Source organism: Apis florea, unplaced genomic scaffold (genome assembly GCF_048593485.1).
Source record: "Apis florea isolate Af1SG1 unplaced genomic scaffold, ASM4859348v1 contig_3793_pilon, whole genome shotgun sequence".
Taxonomy (NCBI): Eukaryota; Metazoa; Arthropoda; class Insecta; order Hymenoptera; family Apidae; genus Apis; species Apis florea.
In genome coordinates, this window is record NW_028256856.1 from 453030 (window position 1) to 473395 (window position 20366).

Here is a 20366-nt window from a genome sequence, read left to right on the forward strand (position 1 = left end):
AGTTAAACTTCTGACTTTTTTTTTCCTTTTTTTCATTTTGTTTTTACTAGATCTTTTTTTATCATCATGATCTCTAGTTCGTTCTGTTAAGTTTCGTTTCGCCGTGATCGTGAAAGAAAAAAAAAAATGTGTTTATAGATTGAACGTTTTTGCGATTGCACTTGTGTTTTTTGTTCCATGTTTCCTTTTTATCTTTTTTTTTTTTTCTTTTTTTTTCCCCTCTCTTCGATCGTGTTCGGACATTTATTTTTCTACCACTGTATATGAGGATGGATTGTATCACGGTCTCTCGGTTCTAGCACGTTTCACTTTTTGCGCTTCTGAATGTTTTTTCCCTTCTCTCTCTCTCTCTCTCTCTCTCTCTCTCTCTCTTTTTGTCCCACGATGGTTTCATTTCATCCGTCAGATACACAGAGTAATTTCGACGCGACACCAATGGGAAGGATCGAGTTGATGTTTGTGTTTTAGTGCAATAAATCTACGATGATGCGGTTCCATTGACCAGCCCTATCGATCGTAGGAAATTCCGTTGAATAATCGAATAGATTACGAGGGGAATAGAAATATCGAGGAACGGGTAATATCGTCGGCGATGGCTCGGCGAAATATCCATTAATAGAAAGAACGCTCGTGCGAGTTTAAAGAGGGGGCTGTGAAAGCGTGACTTTTGTTCGCATTACTCGAAACGAGGAAAGGAACGAATAAAATTATTCGGTTCGTGTAATAATTCCGTGTAACGAGTCGACGATTAAATGCTCGCGTCTAAGTAGCTACTTCGACACCGTTGTTTCTAATGGGGAAGGGGAGAGACAATGCGTTTTCATTTGTCGATGAAAAGGAACTCGCGGAAATTTGTTTCATGCTTTTGTTGAAAAACGCTTCGTAACGCGCTTAAAGGAAAAAAGTTGGCAGCACGTCCCGGGGTGGGTGTGTCAATGTACTTTTCATAGGTCGGGGAGCGGTTGGGGAATAGGCCTAAAGGCGAAGAGTCGACGCAGTGTCGTCGCTCGTTATCCTCGGTTTCCTCTTCCTCCTTTCGACGAAGAATGGAGGCCACGAAAATTTCTCCATGCGGAAATGCCACGCTTCTCGAGCGCGAGACCACACGCTCGTCTACGCGCTCGAGACATTAAAGCGTGAATGGTTAAAAATAGAATCGCTAGGACGAGCAGCCGGCTTTCCGCAATGGCTCGTCGCATCGTTTTTTTTTTTTTTTTTTTTCTCACTCATCCTCCTTTTTACAACCTCTCTTACTTAATCGATGCTCCGTCAATTAACCTTTTAACGGGCAAATTCGAGCGGACGCTTTTTCCTTTGAAAAAAAATATGTATGTATATATATATATATATATATACTTTTTCATTCTTTGAACAAGAATCGAAAAATATATCGGTTAATGGGTAAAATTATTCTATAAGAATAATCGTCTTACTTCTCTCATTATCCCCATTTGCATATTATTATCCTTTAATGGTGAAAAAAGGAAGGCTTGGAACGTATAAACCGGTTATAAAGATATCACGTACGGCAAGGATAAGTCGTTTTCTCAGGATACGACGAAAAGTCGTAGCCGACTTCCGGCTCCTTTTTCCACGATGAATCACGCTCCAGCAGCGGCAACAGCCTCAATACCGAATCACTAGTCGCATCTACATACTTACATGCAACTATATACACGGCTGTTTCTTCTTTCTCGTACGCCGCGACCGTTTTCCGCGATGATTAATATACATGTGCATATACATACGGCGCGACGAGATTGCAGTGCTTGCGCACACTGCGTGGCGAAACTGAGCGCGTACGAAAGAAGGACAGATGACCGAACGAGAGGAGGAACGTTGTTCCATCGAAGGAACGAAGAAATAGAGAAAGAAACAGGGGATAAGGGGATAAAAGAAGTGGCTAGATGTAGTCTCGATAGTGCGAAACGAGGTAAGAGAGACCATTTTTCGAGGGAATCGAACGGAGAAAGACGGATTGCAGGATAGAAAGAAAGGAGTTGACGCGGCGGTAGACTCGTCGGAGCGAGAAAGAAGGAGACGAAAGAGGAGCACGAGGCCGAGAAGGAACGATGAGCGGCTAGGAGAGCCGCGTGGTGCGGAGAGAGAGGCGAGAGAAGGTGGAGGTATGCTGCGCAGCCGTGGGAACCGACTGCCGCGAGTGAGCGAGCCTCTCTCTTTCTTTCTTTATCTTTGACCGGTTTCTTCACGTTCTCGCTCCTTCTCGATCGCCTCGTCCATTCTATCCTCGTTTCTCTGTCTGTCAAACACGGAACGAGCAGAGGTTGTTTCGCTTCCTTTTCATCATTCAGGTTCTTCTTGTGTGTACGTATATGTATATATGTATATCCATACCATGCTTTTGCAGTACCTCTTTTCTTCCCTTTTCCTTTTCTCACTCTTAACGTTACCTTACGGTGCGCTTTTTACATCCCCCATCTTCTTCTTCTTCTTCCTTCCTTTTCCTTCCTCGTTTCTTTTTTAGACAGAATATATATATAGATATATATATGATGCGTATACATGTGTATGACGCGAGTATATGTATATTGAAAATACACCGATTCCCTTTCTCTCTCTTTTCTTCTTGTCTTCTCGTTCCTTTTCATTCAAAAGGTTCGATCTATCTTTTTCTCTCCTCGTCTCTCGTTTGCTCATCTTTATATCGCCTTCTCCTCTCGTTCCACCGTGGCAAAACTGCTAACCGGCCACCGAACACACCCAACACATTGTTCTTAGGATGCCTACGCGGGGCTTTTTCAGCTTTTTGTCGGCTTAATTCCGATCCCCGTAATAAATTAGCGGCCGATCACGGTGGCATTTGTCTCCTCGACAATTTATTTCCTTCTCCCCTTGGGTCGAGGCCCCCTCTCCGTCCTTCGCCTCCGAGGTCCGTTCCATCGTTCCCTTCTTTCTGGCCTTCGTTGTGCCTCGCTTTCGTCCTTGCCGCGAGAGAAAAGGGCGGTCTTGCCTCTTCTTCCTTCAAGCTCTTCCCTCTTCTTTCAGCCGTCTACACCTTCCGCTTCATCCTCCCGCCGCTTTTTTCCCTCCTGTTTTATCCACGTCGTTTCTTTTCCTTTTTTTTTTTTCTTATTATCGTTCTATCTCCGTTTCACCGTGAACGAATGAAGGTTCCCCCTTTAGAAGGTTCAACAGAGGACCAAGGTATACCGCGGAATTCACACTGGAACTTTCTAACGTGTACACGCATGTGACATACCTGCGACGACCCTCTTTCTACCTTTTCGTTCTTTTCCTGGTGACAAATTGCCCCGTGATTCCAAGGAATATATATCGAGCAAAGAAATCGCCGCCGTCTTTTTTCGTATATATATATTTGGTAACTCGAAAAAAGTTTGCCTACGATCCTTAAACAAAATGACAGAACGAAAGTTTAAATTTCATGTTCGAAAAAATTCCACAATGGAATACCGAGTTTATAATGTATGTACGTTGTGATTGTATTATCAATGGATGGTTGGACATCCACATATTTCAACGTTCGTTATTCCACCTTCGTTCCACTTTCCGATCGATCAAACAAGTTCATATCGAAATCAAAACAAACCCCTCGATACACTCCAATCACGGCAATCTCGTATTTAATTATCCAATTTCCATTTATTATCGCCATGTCACCGTACCACCGAATCCAATACCAGGGGAATATCAACAGGCATACGCGCCCATTCGTCAGGTGGTTATCGGTTAAATAAGCAGGTTAAATCGATCCCTAGGGTTAAACCCTAGGGTGAAAAGGAGAGGTTGGCAGCACGCGAAAACGGGATCCATCACGTGAATAGTGTGTGGCTGGCTCGCTACGCGGCGGCAGGTCATCGCGTATCACCGAATAATGAAATTGTTCCCAGCGTTTTCGCGGCACGTCCGCGTTGTCGGCTCGTTTACGCGAACAGGAACGATGATGACAGAGAGGCCGGATATAAACATTTATTATTCACGATGCGGCAACGACTAACGAGGTCGTGTGTAATACCAGCCGCTCCTCGCCCGTCTCTCTTTCTCTCCCATCTCTCCCACCGTGTCTTTCTCCGTCCCCCTCGGCCTGTCTCCACACCGTGTCAGGTACACACGCGGCGCGCGATACGGAGCGCGTGTGAGTGTGTGCGCGTGCGTGTGACGTTAATAATTAAACGTCGCATTATCACCGCGCGCACACGTAGCGAGCACCGCGTGTACGGCACGTACTTATTACACAATAATGTGCCGCCGCTCGTCGTGTGTCGCGGCGGCGTGGGCCGTGCGCGCTCCTCCACAGGGGGGGGGGGAAGGGTATCGTTGCTGGATTTATGGTCGCGCGAGCGATTCGACGCCTACACCCCTGCCTTTCGCGCCTAGATTTCCATCTTGGACGTGTGAAACCGTTTTCGTCCGACTTTGTTTCATTCCTCCTTCTTTATATATATAATTTTTTGTCGTGTTCCATTCTATCTTTGCAACAACACACTTAACACTCTCGATCGCGTGAACTGAAGAAAATTATCTAGAAAATTTCCAGAAATCGTTCGATCAATTATCCTTCCCGTTAATTCGAATCAGCGTAACGATCGCAGGAATTAATAGATCGCCGGTTACGTGTCGCGAGAGACAAGCGTGTAATTTCTGTTACACAATACGCGGTCGCGTGTTGTTGCGTACACGCATATAGTATGCGAATATCCATAATGGATAATGCAAACTAGGAATATATATATATATACATATAACAAGTTTCCCCGGAACGATGACAGCGTTCCATTAAAAAACCGAGTCCCCTCCCTCCCTCTCGTCGATCGATTATTTATTTTCGCGTCCAATTAACCCATCCCTACGCGTCGTCTGTCGTTGTTCGAGCAGTGCACGTGCCATCGTCGAGGAAACGCGCGGACGATTTATATCCGGTGGTCGTTAACCATCCCCTATCCAAACCGACTGTGTCGACCTTCCTCCTCCCCCTACTTGCGGGTAATTCGAAAAACGGGGAAGGGTTGTGAAGAAGAAGGAGGGAACGACGAGATGAGGGTTGAAGTTTGCGCGGTTGAACTTAGTTTACGACGGCTTCTGTCTCTCTATCTGTCCGCAACACGTGACGTCGAGGCCGCCCGCCTCCCCACTCCTCCCCTCCCCTCGCCGCCATTTTAGACACGCTTCGCCAAAGGACATGCACCCCTCCTAATGCGCGTGGCAGGTGCGCACGTGTGACGCGGCCCGCCGCCTATGGAACGTTTAATTTATTGTTAATTGCGTGACGCAATGGCACGCGCAGCAGCTGCGCGCGCCTCGCTTTTGCGCATCGAAACGGGGACACGGTTTCACGAATTTTTATATCCTTTCGTGTGTACGAGAAATTTTTTCATTATCCTCGCCGGATAAGCCTCTTCCTCGTTTTTCACGGACAAATTGGGGGAAGAGTGAAATCGATTGTTGTTATAATTATTATTATTATTCTTTCTTCGCACGGGTTATCGAACCTCCTCGAGGAGGAATCTTCGAGGATGGAGAAAGGAGAGTCGTATAAAAAAAAGAAAAGAAAGGAATCGTTCTAATAAAAGAACGAGGAGGAGGTTCTGGTATCTGCTGATACGAGAAAAGGGTTAATAGAATATAAGAACGAGAGGAGCTGGATTACACGAATAGGGGGTGTAGCGGTTAAGATTAGTAAATAGGATTAAGCGTCTGATCGAAGTTCACCAACCTCCTCTCTCTCTGTTCCCAGGGCACATTCTCGCTGATAGTGGAGGCTTATCACGACGCAGACAACACGACACAACACTCGAGCGGTAAGTAACCTTTTCCACCCTTCTCTTTCTCTCTTCCTTTATTAAACCACACCGAAGAATCCGTTGCTCGCTCGCTCTTTCTTCTTCTTCTCTCCGCAAGCCTCCTCTCCTCTCTCTGCACCACGACGTATGTTGTAACTGGTGGCCGCGTGTTCGGCACGAGTACGCCGTCGCACGCGCTTCTTCGAGAATGGGGGGGAAAAAAAAAAGGAAGAAGAAGAAGGATGATATTTTTAAAATTAGTCCTCTCTCCTGTGTACGCCACGAGGAAGAAGATTCGAGGAGAGGGAGAGAGAGAGAGAGAGAGAGATTCTTCTCGGGCATGTGCAGTCCAGCTGGATCATCGCCATGCCATGCACGTCCAGCACGAGAACCCACTTCCGGTCCCTGTGGCACGACACTCACCAGAAACGTAACCTCGTTCTAAACTTCTTCCTCCTTTACCGGTGCTCTCCTTTTCTCTCTCTCTCTCTCTCTCTCTCTCGTTCACGATTTTCGATCGTGCAGGGACAAGTCGCTTCCTGTTGCCCCCCCCCCCCTCTCCCTCCTCCGGACAAATATTGTTGCTTTTTTCTGGATGCTGCGGTTCCAGCTCCCGGTTAACCGGTTCCCCTCCCCTCCTCTTTTCTCTCTCTCTCTTTCTCTCGATTGCTTATGGTCGAATGGTTCGACGGATGGGAAACAGTATTTCGATTTTATTCATCAGACATATATCACACGACAATGTTTTTTTCGTCTCGAAAAAAAAGGTTGAAGAAAGTATGTCGATAATCCTAGCTGCTTTTCTCGATCCTGCGCTTCCTTGGGACGCGTCCACGTGGACAAAGTGGTCGTCGTTGTGTGCGCACACGTATAGCACGGAGAACAGAAGAGACGGAACGAGGGAAAGAGAAGAAGCGGCCGGAGGCGCTAGTGTTTCCTTCCTGTGTAACCGTAGCACCTAGCTGCCAGCAACGCGCCACGGTAACACGATACCCTCTGTGGACGAGGGACGAGGTGTATGCGTGCGCGCGACCATCTCTCGTCTATCGAACTACTCCGTGCCAGCCGATATTTCGTTCCTTTCGTACCTTCTCTGAACCCGTTTCAGATCGAGTCTTCCTTTCTCGAACAAATCGAAACGTTAGAAACGGATTAAAAGAGTAGCTTGTGTAAATTTCGAAATCTCGAGAATTGTTGAGAGATGTTTTCGATAGTTGTATAAACTTCGAATATAGTATAACTATCGAACGAGAGGAAAAGAAAAATAATCGTGGAACGCTCGAATAATAATGATTGATGATCGTCGCACGGTTACGAGACACGATATTCTCTCGTTAAATCGGAAAACGCGTATGCAAATAAGCACGAAGACGGGGAGGGGGGAGGGGGCAGTTTATAGCTTCCGTATCCGGGGAAAGCACTCAGACAGATCGGCGAGAGATAAAGGTGAATTAAGCGGTCGAACGTGAGCCCCGAAAATAACGAAATTCAATTATCATCCTGACGTGATCCAAGGAGAGCGCGTAGGTTAAGAGTGTGTGGTTGGATATATATATATATATATATATACGTATACGTGGTTGCGCGCCACACATGAGCGCCACGCATGAGAGCGTTGCACGGCCACGTATAGCTTCCGGTCTCCGGTTCATTCTAATTGCCAGCCAGACACACAGCCAGGACCTCTCGGGGAAAGGAATTAAGCGGTCTCGCTCTTCTTACTCTACGAGCCTCTTTCTCGATCAACGTGTATAGCTGAGAATATTTTAGGGTCAGTAAGACAGAATTGATAGTTGTTGTTTGTCGTAATAACACATTGTTGCTGTTTTAATAGTATATCTTCGAGTTCCTGTTCCAATTAATTATTTTTTACACCGAAATTTTAATCCCACCGAATTGAATTTTGTATTCAAATTACAACATCTCGAACCCCATAGTACTCCCCGAACCACCACCAGTCGTTTCCCCGAGTTCGTTTTTAATTAAATTTCTTCCGGTTCTCCGCGCCAAGCTTCCTAGTCTCACGAAGGCACACAGCCCCGCGCGCCACGCTTCAGAAAAACTCTCCTTCTCGATCCCCGTCGAAGCGGCTAATTACGAAGGGAATCGAGCTTGGCTTCCTTTGTTTCAAGCTCGGCCCGAGAACGGAATTCCTACCGTTATCCCACAGATGTACCTGCCCGGCGCGCATCCGCGGCTGAAAAGAGACAGGAGGAGGGCAGGGACGGTGGAGAAAGAGGGAACGCGGCCGTTAACGTCTCCTCTCCCATTAATATGGTACCACGCGCGTTTTGTGTCCGCCGGTTCCTCGCGCGTTTCGACGTATACCTACACTCCTTCCCCCACTCCAAGCCTCTTTATCGCCGAAACGCACACCGCTCATATTGTGCCTCGAATTTCTGTATGCGCGCCACAGTCGTGTATCGGCCGCTCCGCGCACAATAATAATGCCCCCCAACAAACGCTGGTGAAACGAGCCCTTTATTGCTGTTCGCGCTGCTCGGATGCTGCTGCTTCCTTTCTCAGGCCCAACGCTCGCCTCCTCCGTCTCGCTCCCTCACCATCCGCGCGCTATCCACCTATCCTTGTCCCTCTTCCACGCCGATCCCATAAGCCCGAAGATACACACACCGCGCGCGGCTCGCTGGCTCGGGAGGACCGCACCTGCGCCACGAATTATCGCTTCGAATTATTTCTGGTTCCGTTTCCAACCGTGGTGGGAGAACGTGGTCAATCCATTAAGGGAAATAACACGTGAAAGTAAACGCGTAAATAATAACGTGTTCACCACAGTTATTGTTGTACAACGAACTATTTTTATTACGAAAACTTTAACGTTTCGTTTTCTCGAACTTCACGAGAGAGAGAGAGAGAGAGAGAGAAGGGAAGCAAAAGCCACCCTTCTTCTTCCATGTTTCGCGCGTAACACGAGTCTCCACCTCTCCTCCTCCGCTTTTCCGTCAGTGGGGCAGGGGGGGGAGGAGAGGTGGAAACAGATAGGCCTCGTTTGCGGTAACCGCGGTTCGTTAAACGAAACGAGACGCGGCCGGATTTACGACGGTTGCTGCGGTGTTCGCGATTGTTGTGTGTATATAAGTAGCAAAGAGCGGCTTGAACGGGAATCCGTAGAGGAGGAGAGAAGGCTTACGTCATCGCCGATTGTCAACCGCTCTCCGCCGCTTTTCCCTTTTGGGTGAAGGGACACGGGCGTGTGTGTGCACGCGGCCGCGTGTGCACGGCGTGCGCGTTCCTCACCGCGCACCTGCCATTCCACAGCCGACAACGATAATGAGCGAGCAGAGTAATTGGACCGCTGTCGCGCGCATGTTCCCGCCGTGATAACGCCGAGCTGCCCTGTCCGTTCCGGGAACCTGGTAATTCGTCGAATCGAAGGGGGGAGGAGGAGGGATGTGCGTCGAAAAATTAACTCGAACGTATATAATAATAATGTCTGTTGACAGTAGATCTAAATAGTAGAATTTTTTTTTTTTTTAATCGTTATTGGAATTTTAATCCAATACTTCCCGATTTTTATATATATAGTTTTGATATAAGGTTTCAAGAATCGAAGAATTCTGCCGTGTCTTTCATTCATAAATCTCATTCAATTCTCGGCTTCATAGAAGGCGGATGACTTAGAAGTTCCGGGGTGTGTGGTTTAACAGAGAGGGTGGCCACGTGGTAATCGAAAACCGGCCGAGCCGTTTTTCGACTTACGCAACGTTAATCTTAACGAGAATAATAAAGTTTTACGAGAATAAATTAATAAATGGAACGAAGATGGCGATACGAAATTAAATTTCAAAAGCTGCTTAATAATAGAAAGATTGATTACCGTGATCACGATTTTGTCACTCGAGACATTCCTCTATGTCTTTCCGATTGTTTAATTTCCAAATCGTAAACTGGGAGATAAATTTCTACATTGTTGAGAAGAATCGTCCCTCGACGATTAATTTAATCGGTGATATTTAAAACTTGTCAGGTGGTTATCGTATATATAATGGTACGATTTATAAACATTGTCGCGATGAATTATTTTAAAAGAAGGTTCGAGGTTGAAAATGTATCGCGAATATCTGATCTTACCGACTGCAACTTCGAACATAACGTAACATAACATAACCTCTAACGGGCGAAACCGCAATGAAACCGTACGATGCAAATAGTTAAATCACCGCAATGATGATCACCGTGCCACGTTCTCAACTTACTCGACTACTCGATTACGGATCGGGAAAGCCACGATTTACAATTTCCGATTTTAATCTCGTCGCGTAAAAAAAGACGCGACACTTCAACGATGTAATTTCTATCGATGTACACACGACGGCCAATAGGAGGAGCCATCGTCGCCCACGTGACCCGCTGATATCCGGGTTAGGAGAGTTTTTTCCGCGATGGAGGAGCCACGGTAGTTGAGTAATGCATCTGGCTACCTGCCAGGCTCGGGGCTATCCTTCGACGGCCGCTCGTTTCTGAATGAACAATAGAAAATGTCTGGCTACTCGCGGCGCTGCCGCCGCGTCGTTAATGAATACCTTGAATCGGCCTGGCCTCGAGTTCACCGGGCGTTTTACAGGTGCACACGCAGCCGTTCCACGCCTGAGGAACGACTCGGCTGCGTTTCGACCGGAATAACGCCTCGCCTTCGGTGGAGGAAGCCGCGTTAAGTCTGGTCATGGGAGAAACTCGATCGACGAGACTCGATTTCGATCGTCTCCCCATAAATTGTTTGGGAATTTTTTTTTTTTCTTCAAAACGAAAATTTTTTTTTTCGTAATCTTCGACAGATCAGGGGATAGGTTACGGGTTCGAAGTATATTTGTCGGGGCGGCCAGTGTATCCGATTTCCGGTGCGTTGATTCGCGGGCAGGAACGCATGCGCACGAGCATGAATAATTCCGTTTTAATGGAAGTGTGTATGTTTAATGCATGAGCAAAATCCACGCTTACACGTGGAAAACAATAGGGAATTTCTCGAAGTTAACGAAGTCCAGGAAATCAGTTGTTCCTCGATACGATTTTTCACCGTAAACAGACCGCTTAAGAACCGTTTCTTCTTCGTATCAATGTATTAAAAAAAGAAGGAAAAGAACAGGGAGAAGGAGAGAAGGAGAGGGAAAAAAGAAGCGGAGAACAGAAGGAGGAGGAGGGGGAGGCGAGTGGAAACGCGGAGAGCGCATCGAGCCGTGCGAATCGATCCCGAAAAACGAAGGACGAAGGCGAAACGAAGTCGATCGCGCGTACACACGTCCATCTGCGGCGGTGGCGTGCGAACATCGGCGTTTTCAGAACTCGTAACAGCATCACCTGGGAAGATAGGCTTGGTAAACTGCCTCTCCCTTCGACTCCCGTTTCGCCGACAGCGAAACGTTACTTCCCTTCTGGGAAGAGGAGAGAAGCCTTGGGTATCCTGTTTAAGTATCGTCGAGCACGCCATCGGCGAATCCTCGCGTTTCGTCCTTTTGTTTCTACTCTTCTTCTTCTTCTTTTTTTTCCCCCCTCTTTTTTTTTCTTCTCCTCGAAGAAGATCAACGTCATCGATCCTTCTGCTATCTCGATTACTTTACACAGTTCTTCTCCTATTTCTTCCTCTATTTTTTTTTAATTCCTCCGTGCGTATTTTATTTCTTTGCCATTTATTTATTGCTTATGCTTTCTTTTTTTTTTTTTTTTTTTTCGGTAGCTTCAAAGGGAAAGAAATCGGTCCGAATTCGACCGATTCTCGAAGGGGGACGCGCGTAGATCCTCTTACGAGCGCGCGACTCATGTTTCATATCGAGGTTTATCGCTCGAGAAGAAGAAGAAAAAAAAAAGAAACTAGCACCTGTCGCTTTTCCACGTAATCCCAATTTCTTCTCTACGTACCGACGGTCGGCAAAATATTTATATATATCGTATCCTCGCGTGACCTTGTGTGGCGAGAAATAAAGGGAATAACATCATCGATTTCTCGAAGATTTCTTCGACCGCGAACGATAACTCGAAGGGTAAAAAGGAAAAATCGACGCTCTCAAAATTGTGTTTCAAAAATAGACCTCGGGCGATCTCTCGCGGGCAAGATCCGGTGAACCGTTCATTAGAGGCATCGGGGAGAAGAGTGGCCCCCGAAGGGAACCACCGAAACCGTAGTAAAAAAAAAAAAAAAAAAAAAAAAATAAGGGAGAAAGAGAAAAAGGAGCGGAGAACACGGAGGCTGACCACTTAACTCTTCCTTACGCTACCGACCACAATGTATAACCATACAGCACGGCCGATACACCGCTCGACCCATTTGCCATGAGACTCTCACACGCGCATGCGTAAACTGGTCCGACAGGCTGTGGCTGTCGGACCTCGTGCATCGTGAGACGCTGCTTTTTCGTGGGTATACAGGGGCCACCTGATCGAGAGTGAGGATCGAACCTTCTAATCTGTCCCCCTCTCCCCCATTACGATAATACGTTTAACAGGAAGTCTCTTTTTGCCTTTCTTCTTTTACTTCGTAGCAAAAACAAAGGTATAACCAATGATAGGGAAAAGAAGAAGAACAAGAAATATATATATATATATATATATATATATATATATCCTCTTCGAAGCGTGGATAGATAGATTTTCATTTGGTCGAAAACTTTAACAAAACAATAATACGTGAAAGTTTTTTTTCGAAAAGAAGAAAGAACCGTCCCGTAGGAAAAACGAATGGGTGGGTAGGGGAGGTGGAGATACATTGTAGGAAAAGGAAGAGGGAGGATGTGTGGCGGTGTATAGTTCTCTGCGGCGCGGAGCGCGGTGTAGAAGAGGAGGAAGAAGAAAAGAAGAACGCCTCTTTCCCAGAGAGGCCACAACGTGGTATACGCTTACTCTCTTTGTGCCGGATGCGTGCCGCCGGCGGAGTAGCAATAGCGGACGAACGTCCGGTCTGCCCTCCCTCCCTCTCTCTCTATCTCTTTCTCTCTCGCTCGCTCGCCGGAGGCCGATGCACTTCGATCGCATCATTGGGCGCAGCACCACGGCCGCCTCCTCTTGTTGTGTGCCCTACTGATGGACATGCTTAATTACTTTTCGCGTTTCGTGCCGCGCCCCTCCCCTTTTCTTCTGCACGGGACGGATCGATCGATCGATCGATCGGAAACATTCCTTCGCGTCTGGGATTTTTTTTTTTTTTTTTTTAGAAAGAAATCAAACAAATTCATTTCGTTCAAAGAAATTATTCCCACTGTTTCGCGTGTATTGTATCGTGGAATAGTCGTTCGTTATTGGATGGTGAAAGAACGTGGTATTGTATTGGGGGATGGTTCTGGGGGGGGAGAGGGAAGGGGAAACGGTGACACGCGGGACGTGTCGGAGTCAATGGGTGATAAATTGGAATTGATTTCAATCCGGTGAAACGGAGGAGTTAATTGTACCCACGTATCAATTGAAGCGAATCTCTCTCTGTGAATCGAGCGAGCCGATTAATTGACCTTTTCAGAATGGCTCTCTCTCTCTCTCTCTCTCTCTCTATTGAAAATAAAAATTAATCCTCTATTTCTATTTGCCTATATATAATTCGTTAAAAAAAAAGGATATCTATTCCAGCATTTATTGTCAAAAAGAAATCTGTTGGAAGAATAAAATTAAAAAAAAGAAAAAGACAGATTAATTAACGAGAGCACAAATTTTTGCAGAGAAAGTGTTGATAACCAGGCTGACTACGCAAAAGTGGCTGGACGTCGGGCCAAATTGGACCGAGGACGAGTACAGGAGCGCCCATTCGAAAATGGTGTACGAGTACAGGGTGACTTGCGTGGCCCATTATTACGGCAAGGGTTGCGAGAACCTGTGCAGGCCGAGGGACGACAACTTCGGCCATTACAGCTGTAGCCCGAGCGGGGAGCGCGTATGCCTCTCTGGATGGAAGGGCGACTACTGCAATACCCGTAAGTCTCTCTTTCTCCTACTTCTTGCTCCAACGTCTATTATCGTATGCACGTAATATGCGTGCACTCCCACGCTTCCCATCGCGACTGCACCACGCGTGACATCCCTCCTTTTTTGTAGGAATTCCGTGTATGAAATTACAGAGACGACTCTCTCTCTCTCTCTCTCTCTCTCTCTGTTCATCCCTTGTCCCGTGCAGCGTAATTCATACACCGAGTTCAACACGAGGTAACCGGAGAGAGACTTTTAGGAATTTTAGGATTTTCAAAGGAATTGTCGAATAAAACGATTGTCTCTATAATTTTCACCGACAAATATTTCCAGCATTTTTTAACGAGTTTCTTAATTCAACGAGAGAATCGAGGAAGAGTCACCCTCCCCTCGCTTATATAACATTTCGTTCCAGGACGTTAAGCCGTTCTCTCTATTCTCGTTCGTGGCACGAAACTCGACAAACTCGACGAGTCCACGAAGGAGAGGCCCGGTGCAGTGTCGGTGCAGTGTCGGGTCCGAGCGTGCACCAGCTTCCCACGCTTGCCTCGCGCGCGCCTCTGTGTCGGAAAGAGAGGACCTCCTCCCCTCTCCCTCCCTCGCCTCTCCCTTCTTCTCTCGTTATATCCGTATCTGCCGTCTATCCGTCTCTTACGCTCGCTCACTCACACACACACACACACACACACACACACACACACACACACACACACACACACACACACACACACACACACACACACACACACACACACACACACACACCCCTCTTCTGAGAGGCTCCTTCTCCAAGGATTAATCTGTACAAGGCAACCTCACCACTGTCTACTTTCCGTACGAAACTGCTCCTTCCACCAACGTGTGTGGTTTCTTTCGGTCGTTCTCTCGTGGATGATGAAACTCGTCCGTTTGATTGATCATATGTATCGAAGGCCAGTTCATCTCGAATGTTGGCCTATGACGGGTCGAAATCCGTATCGGCGGATTCCTTTCGAATTCTGCGCGAGGATCCTGGAAACCGAGTACGCGGGCGCAATAACGATGCGATCGAGTCGAAGGGTCGCTCCAGGTGTGTTACCCGGCGGTCGTCGATCGGTCGTTGCACCCGCGGCTCCGCAAACTTTGCTCCGCGCATCGATTACTAATAGACTACTTACTCCTCATTTCGTTACGTTTCGTGGAAATCGTGTCGCAGGAGAGGTGTGGTGGTGGTCGATCTTGTCCCGCCGCCTTCCTGCTCCTGCCCCGCGAGAGAATGGGCCATTCTTCTTCATTTTTTGAAAACAGTTACGATTCGAATTTCTCGAAATTTCGCAACAATCGGTGTCGATATATCGAAATTGAACGGGGGGGTTATATTCGAAAGAATGCGGTGTGTACACTGTATCTCGGCTGCAGTTTGCTCAGGTGACCCGCTTTCGACGTGGAAAAAAAAAAAAAAATGTGACGACCCATGCTCCTATCCTTCCCACGTCTTCTCTTCGAGACCGAGTCGCGATTAATAACACCCTCTCTTCCTTCCCTCCCTCGTCGAGAAGCCGAATTTCGAAAGCGTTTTAAAAAGAGGGGGGGGAGGGGAGGAAGGATTCTGCATCCCCTGCACTCGATCGTCGATGGAAAAGGGGTTAACACGAGGGGTGGTGCGTTTTCGGGGGTGCCTTGCGGACGTGTTACAGGGGTTGTTGTTGCGGAGGCAGCTGCAACACGAGACAAGCCGAAAGAGGCCGAGTGGTGGGCCCCTGACAGCTGCACACAGAGGTCGGTGCTTTAACCAACAGCTGCAGCACCGGCCTCGCAGTTCGCTTCCATTTCAACCCCTCTCTCTCTCTCTCTCCCCCCCCCGCCCTCCGTCACTCTTGCATTTTTCCACCACGCATTCTTTCTTCCTCCTCTCCTTACCTTTCTCCCCCCCCCTCCTCCCTCTATTTTCGCCTTGGTTATTTACCACCAATGCAAAGGATAGGAGGAAGCCAGCCTACCTGTGCACCTGAAATTCTTCGATATTTTCTTCCTGGCCGAAAATATCACGAAAATAAATATATTCGTTGTATCAGCGAAGCGGCAAAGGTGGAGAGACAGAGATAGGTTAGGTTCGTTCGATTGGTTCCACGAAAGGTCGGTTTAAACGGCGAAGGAGGAAAAGAAAAATCGATAGATAACGGTTGGCCACGCGAGCCAACGTCGTTGCGGTGGACACTTAAAGGGAAATAACATCGCTGCCGTTTCCAAAGGAATGGCCGTTGCTCGAGTAAAGGTTTCCCTCGTTTTGCGTGCCGCAGGTTGCGGTTTCCTTCCGATCAGCTGTGGGTCGAACGTTGTGTCCATTGTCAACGTCCGTTGACAATATGTGTTACGTGGATCTGGGGCATTTAAGTTTGTTGGTTCTTGAAGCTTCTTCCCGTATATCGTCGTTTCAACATTTAGAAAATCGCGAGCGTAAATGTGAATATGAGATGTATGAAATATTTATTCCAAAAGAGAGTTGCGATTTGGTTTCGATCAGCTGATCGGCGGATGTACTTCCCTCCCAGGGATTACCACATAGCAACGCCACTCAACACCGTCCAATCGCCAAGTATAAACTACTCGGCGTCAGACGTTGCCGTAATCCCGCAGTTTAATTCAGGAACGTTCGGTTTCCATCGAAACCGATCCTTCCCCCTCCCTCGATTCTTCTTTTTCCTAAGCCCGTGGAATCCGCGCGATTCGCCCCGCTCCTTTCGGCGCGCGGTCCCGCGGGATCGACCGGCCAAACCCGAGACTCGTTCCTCACTCGGTTCTCCACTCTATAAATACCATACGCTCCTTAGCGCGTCGAGACTGGTGGCGAGAGAGCACCGTGGGGAGAGAGGGGGGGAGGAGAGCCGGCTTCGTGGGCCGTTGCGCTCGGTGCCAAGGTCACGCGGCCCCCATCGGCCCTCTCCCGTCCTCTCCGTAGCCCCCGCCACGCTATGGACAAAGTTCATCTTTTCTATCATACCAACCCCTTCGTTCGATGAAACGTCGATCGACCGAGTTTCCTTCACCGTCTTCTTCTTCTGTCTTTCGTCTGTGATTTCAGGTTTTTGTTCGTCCTCTTAGTGAGATGGAGAAGAAAAGTTTTTAGAATGTTTCAATGTAGATTCGTAAGTCGTAACATATCTCTGTCGCAAATACGCTTGCTCCAAGGAATACGCTTTGAAAGGGAAACAGTGTTTCGTTTTAGAGGCGCGAGATGGGAGTGCGGTAGTAGGAGAGATACGGCAACAATGAAAAGCAAAAGCACACGGATCAAGGTGAATATCTTTTGGGTAGAGGAGATCCTCGGTGTCTTGACATGGTAACGTGGACATTCGCGGTCTATATACTCGTGGAACGTGTATACGTAACCGAACCGGTGGCTGGCAGCCAACTGAAAGACTTTGGATATATTTGCGGACTGGACAAGCTGCTCGACACGTGACACAATTTCATTACCCTTGCTGGCGTGTGCTGCTATGCCGACGATCTTTCTCTCCCTTTCCTCTTCTAATTTACCATCCGAATTTCGTCACGGGTACGCGTGGTGGAATTGTTTCGCGTCGCACGACGATTGAGTTGTTAGAACTGTGTATACACGTTTCCTTTCAAAAATAAGGAATTACATTTATTTGCATTATTACATTCCTATCGATTTTATTTACATTTTTTTTTTTTTCTTATTATCGATACGACGAAAGTGGAAATATTCTCGAGAGAGATTTTATAAAAAAGAGGCGAAATTGATCAATTAGCAAGCTGTTAGTGGCTCGTTCACGACCGTAAGATAAGAATCTTCACACGTGACACAATTTTATCATCCTTGTGGGACGCGACCGCGAGAGCGCGCGAGCACGCGCTCGAGCGACCGAGCGCTCGGCGACGTATCGTTCACAACTACGTGCAGCTATGCAAGGAATCGTGCGGTCAGACTCCTTTCCCATCCAGGATTCCCGGAAAACGGGAACGATTCGTGGTATATATGACATAAATTTTAATTAGACGATTCCGTCCATCGGGTATTCGAGGTGTGAACAATACTTTCGTGCCCATAAATTGGACTTCTTTTTCGGGCTTCGCCAGATGAACACATCGTGGCGCTAGTGTTGTTGTTTGAGCTCAGGGATGCGCGCACTCTGTTTTCGAATACTTGTTGATCGCCCGGCTAAATCCTAATCGTCTCGTGGCTATTATTTCATCATCAAGCCCAATTTTCCAAAGAAAGGAAGATTTCATGCATAATAATTTGTTTTCGCGCTAAACCAATCCCATCTACCCTCGAAACAATCTCTCCGTTATTGCGTATGCCCGAAAAGCGTCAGATCGATTTTCCGGCCGAGCCAATTTAACGATTCGATTAACGACGACACACAGAGATGGAGAAAGAGAGAGAGAGAAAGACAGGCCTAGTGTACGAGAGCAAAGCTCGTTGAATTATCGAGTTCTCTCGACTACCTATACCAGTGGAATGCATCGTATGGTACCGCTCGTGCAGTCGTGAGGGACGCGATCGACCTCTTGCGGAGAGTTGCCTTAACCTTTTAGATTTTTTCTTACTCGTTTCAGCCCGCTGCCTGCCCGGATGCGACGAGCAGCACGGACACTGCAATCGACCCGACGAATGCTTGTGAGTATACGCATATATATATATATATATACACAATTCACCATTTTTCTTTCTCTCGCTCTTTCTTTCTCTTCTTTCCCTCCTTCATGATAATGTAAGTGTAAGTAACTATATAGCAACTAAACTACTTCTTCTTCTTCTTCTTCTCCTTCTTCTCCTTCTTCTTCCACGTCTGCTCGCTCTTTTTCTTCCTCTTTTCCTCTAATATACATTCCTGATTCGCGATACCAGTACGCGTTGTATCATACTCGTGCCGCATTAATAAACGACGCCTCGATAAACGAGCTTCCCGCGAAAGTCGATCGTTAATGAGTGTAACGCGATCGATGATCCGGCCCCTAATTGCTCCACCGTGAGAATCTCTCGGTTTCGTTCTCCTTTTTTTTTTTTTCGAGGAAAATTAAATTACGATTCTCTTAATCATCGATTATCCAAACTTTTCTCCTCGTCGATGCTACGAGTCGATCATCGATCGATCGATCGATCGATTTGCTACACATTTTTTTTTTTTTATCATCAGAAAAGCAAGAAAGTTTGAAACGACTCGAGACATTTATACACGCCCAAATTGGAAATTAATATTCCTCCTCGATTAATCGGGTATTTCCATTAGCATAACACAGCCAACTCGATTTTCCTTTACACCCGGATCGGATCGAGCGCTCGATTAGAATATCATCGGGTGGAACTCGTTTCCGGGTGTTGCGATTCCCCTCGGTTCGGTTCCTGTTTCACCGGTGATTTCACAGTGGGGAGGAGAAGGGGAAGGCGGGCGTCGTGCGCGATGATCGTCAGGGGTCGAAGAGGACGAACAGGAATTCTCGACTGGTTTCCCTCCTTAACGAGAGAATCGGCTACCGGATCGTGCATTTCCAATCGACTCGATTTTCCCCCCCTCGCCGCTCTCTTCCCAATTTTTCTTCTCCCCTTTTTTTTTTTTCTTCTCTCTTCCTCTACGTTCCCGCGAAGTCGTCGAACCTATTCTAATTCGATTGCGAGCAGTCGAAAAACGAGCACCGGGACCAAAAGTCAGAGATCGAAGTAGAGAATTTCTGTATTTAACGGGAATCCTGATCTATAAATACGCTCCTGCCTTCGAGGAACCCTCTTCTTCTCCTCCTCGTTCAGAATTTTTTTCTGAACCCGAAGTCGAGAAGAGAACTCTGCACCCTGCTTTTTTAACCCGAAAAGAACTCGAACGAGGGATCGATTTCTTGAAATTTGCCCCGATCGAGGCTAGGTTAATTTAAAAATGGGAACGCGAAAATTTCGAGGTCAAAAACGCGCAACAGTTGCGTCAGCAATATTCTTAAAACCGAACAAGTGGGAGTGGGGGCGCATGCGTCGATGACGGCCAAACTGTTGATCGAAAATCAACCGTCTCTCGGCGGCAATCGAATTTAGAACGGGTCTATATATGCAGAGATGTTCCGCGATAATTCCTATCCGTTTCTCCGCACATGGGACACGAATCTCGGTCCGACGTTAACCCGAGGTTTAGAGTTAACTCGATCATCTAATTACTGCACGAGACCGGGGTTAATTGTCCCGTTAGCCGCAGCCGTCCAGCCGAGTTCCCTCCGAGTGGATCCGTGTTTTCTCCTCGCCGACATCATCGTCATCATCATCATCATCATCATCGAACTTTCTTTCCTTTTTCTCGCGGAAAAATAATATTTTCGAAAATAGACGAGGCATCCGTCCAAACCGCTCTCTCGCCGCGTCTTTTAAATGTCCCAGACGTTCAGGAATTTATGGGCATACCGTAGACGCGTAAATAAACAACGGCGGAGCGTCGTAATAAATTGTTCGTCGAATATCTGCAAACGTTTCTGCGACAACTTTTGTTGCAACTTGGAAAAACCTGTTGCGAAACGAGTAGCGTCGGTTCTGCTCGAGGAAGGAGGAATTTTTAATTTCCATTTGTCGGTGAAAATAACGCGATCGAACGGTTGGTGGAAGGATGCGGTCGAATAAATATAGGAGCGATGGTATTACGTGGACAAAGGGTAATCTGTTTTCTGATTGCGTAACCGTATGCGTGGAAATGGCCGATACGATCGCTGAAAGCGATCGCCATCTCT

General features: G+C 47.2%; 1 protein-coding gene across 2 annotated transcripts in view; it reads left to right on the plus strand.

The window, feature by feature from the left end:
- The window catches only part of Delta (neurogenic locus protein delta), a 40540-nt gene that overhangs the window by 10764 nt on the left and 9410 nt on the right, over positions 1-20366 (plus strand). For both annotated transcript variants that reach the window (XM_086915695.1, XM_086915696.1), the window contains exons 3-5: positions 5714-5777; positions 13415-13666; positions 18222-18282. In XM_086915695.1, the coding sequence (XP_086771821.1) occupies positions 5714-5777; positions 13415-13666; positions 18222-18282 (377 nt within the window). The remainder of the gene's footprint in view (positions 1-5713; positions 5778-13414; positions 13667-18221; positions 18283-20366) is intronic.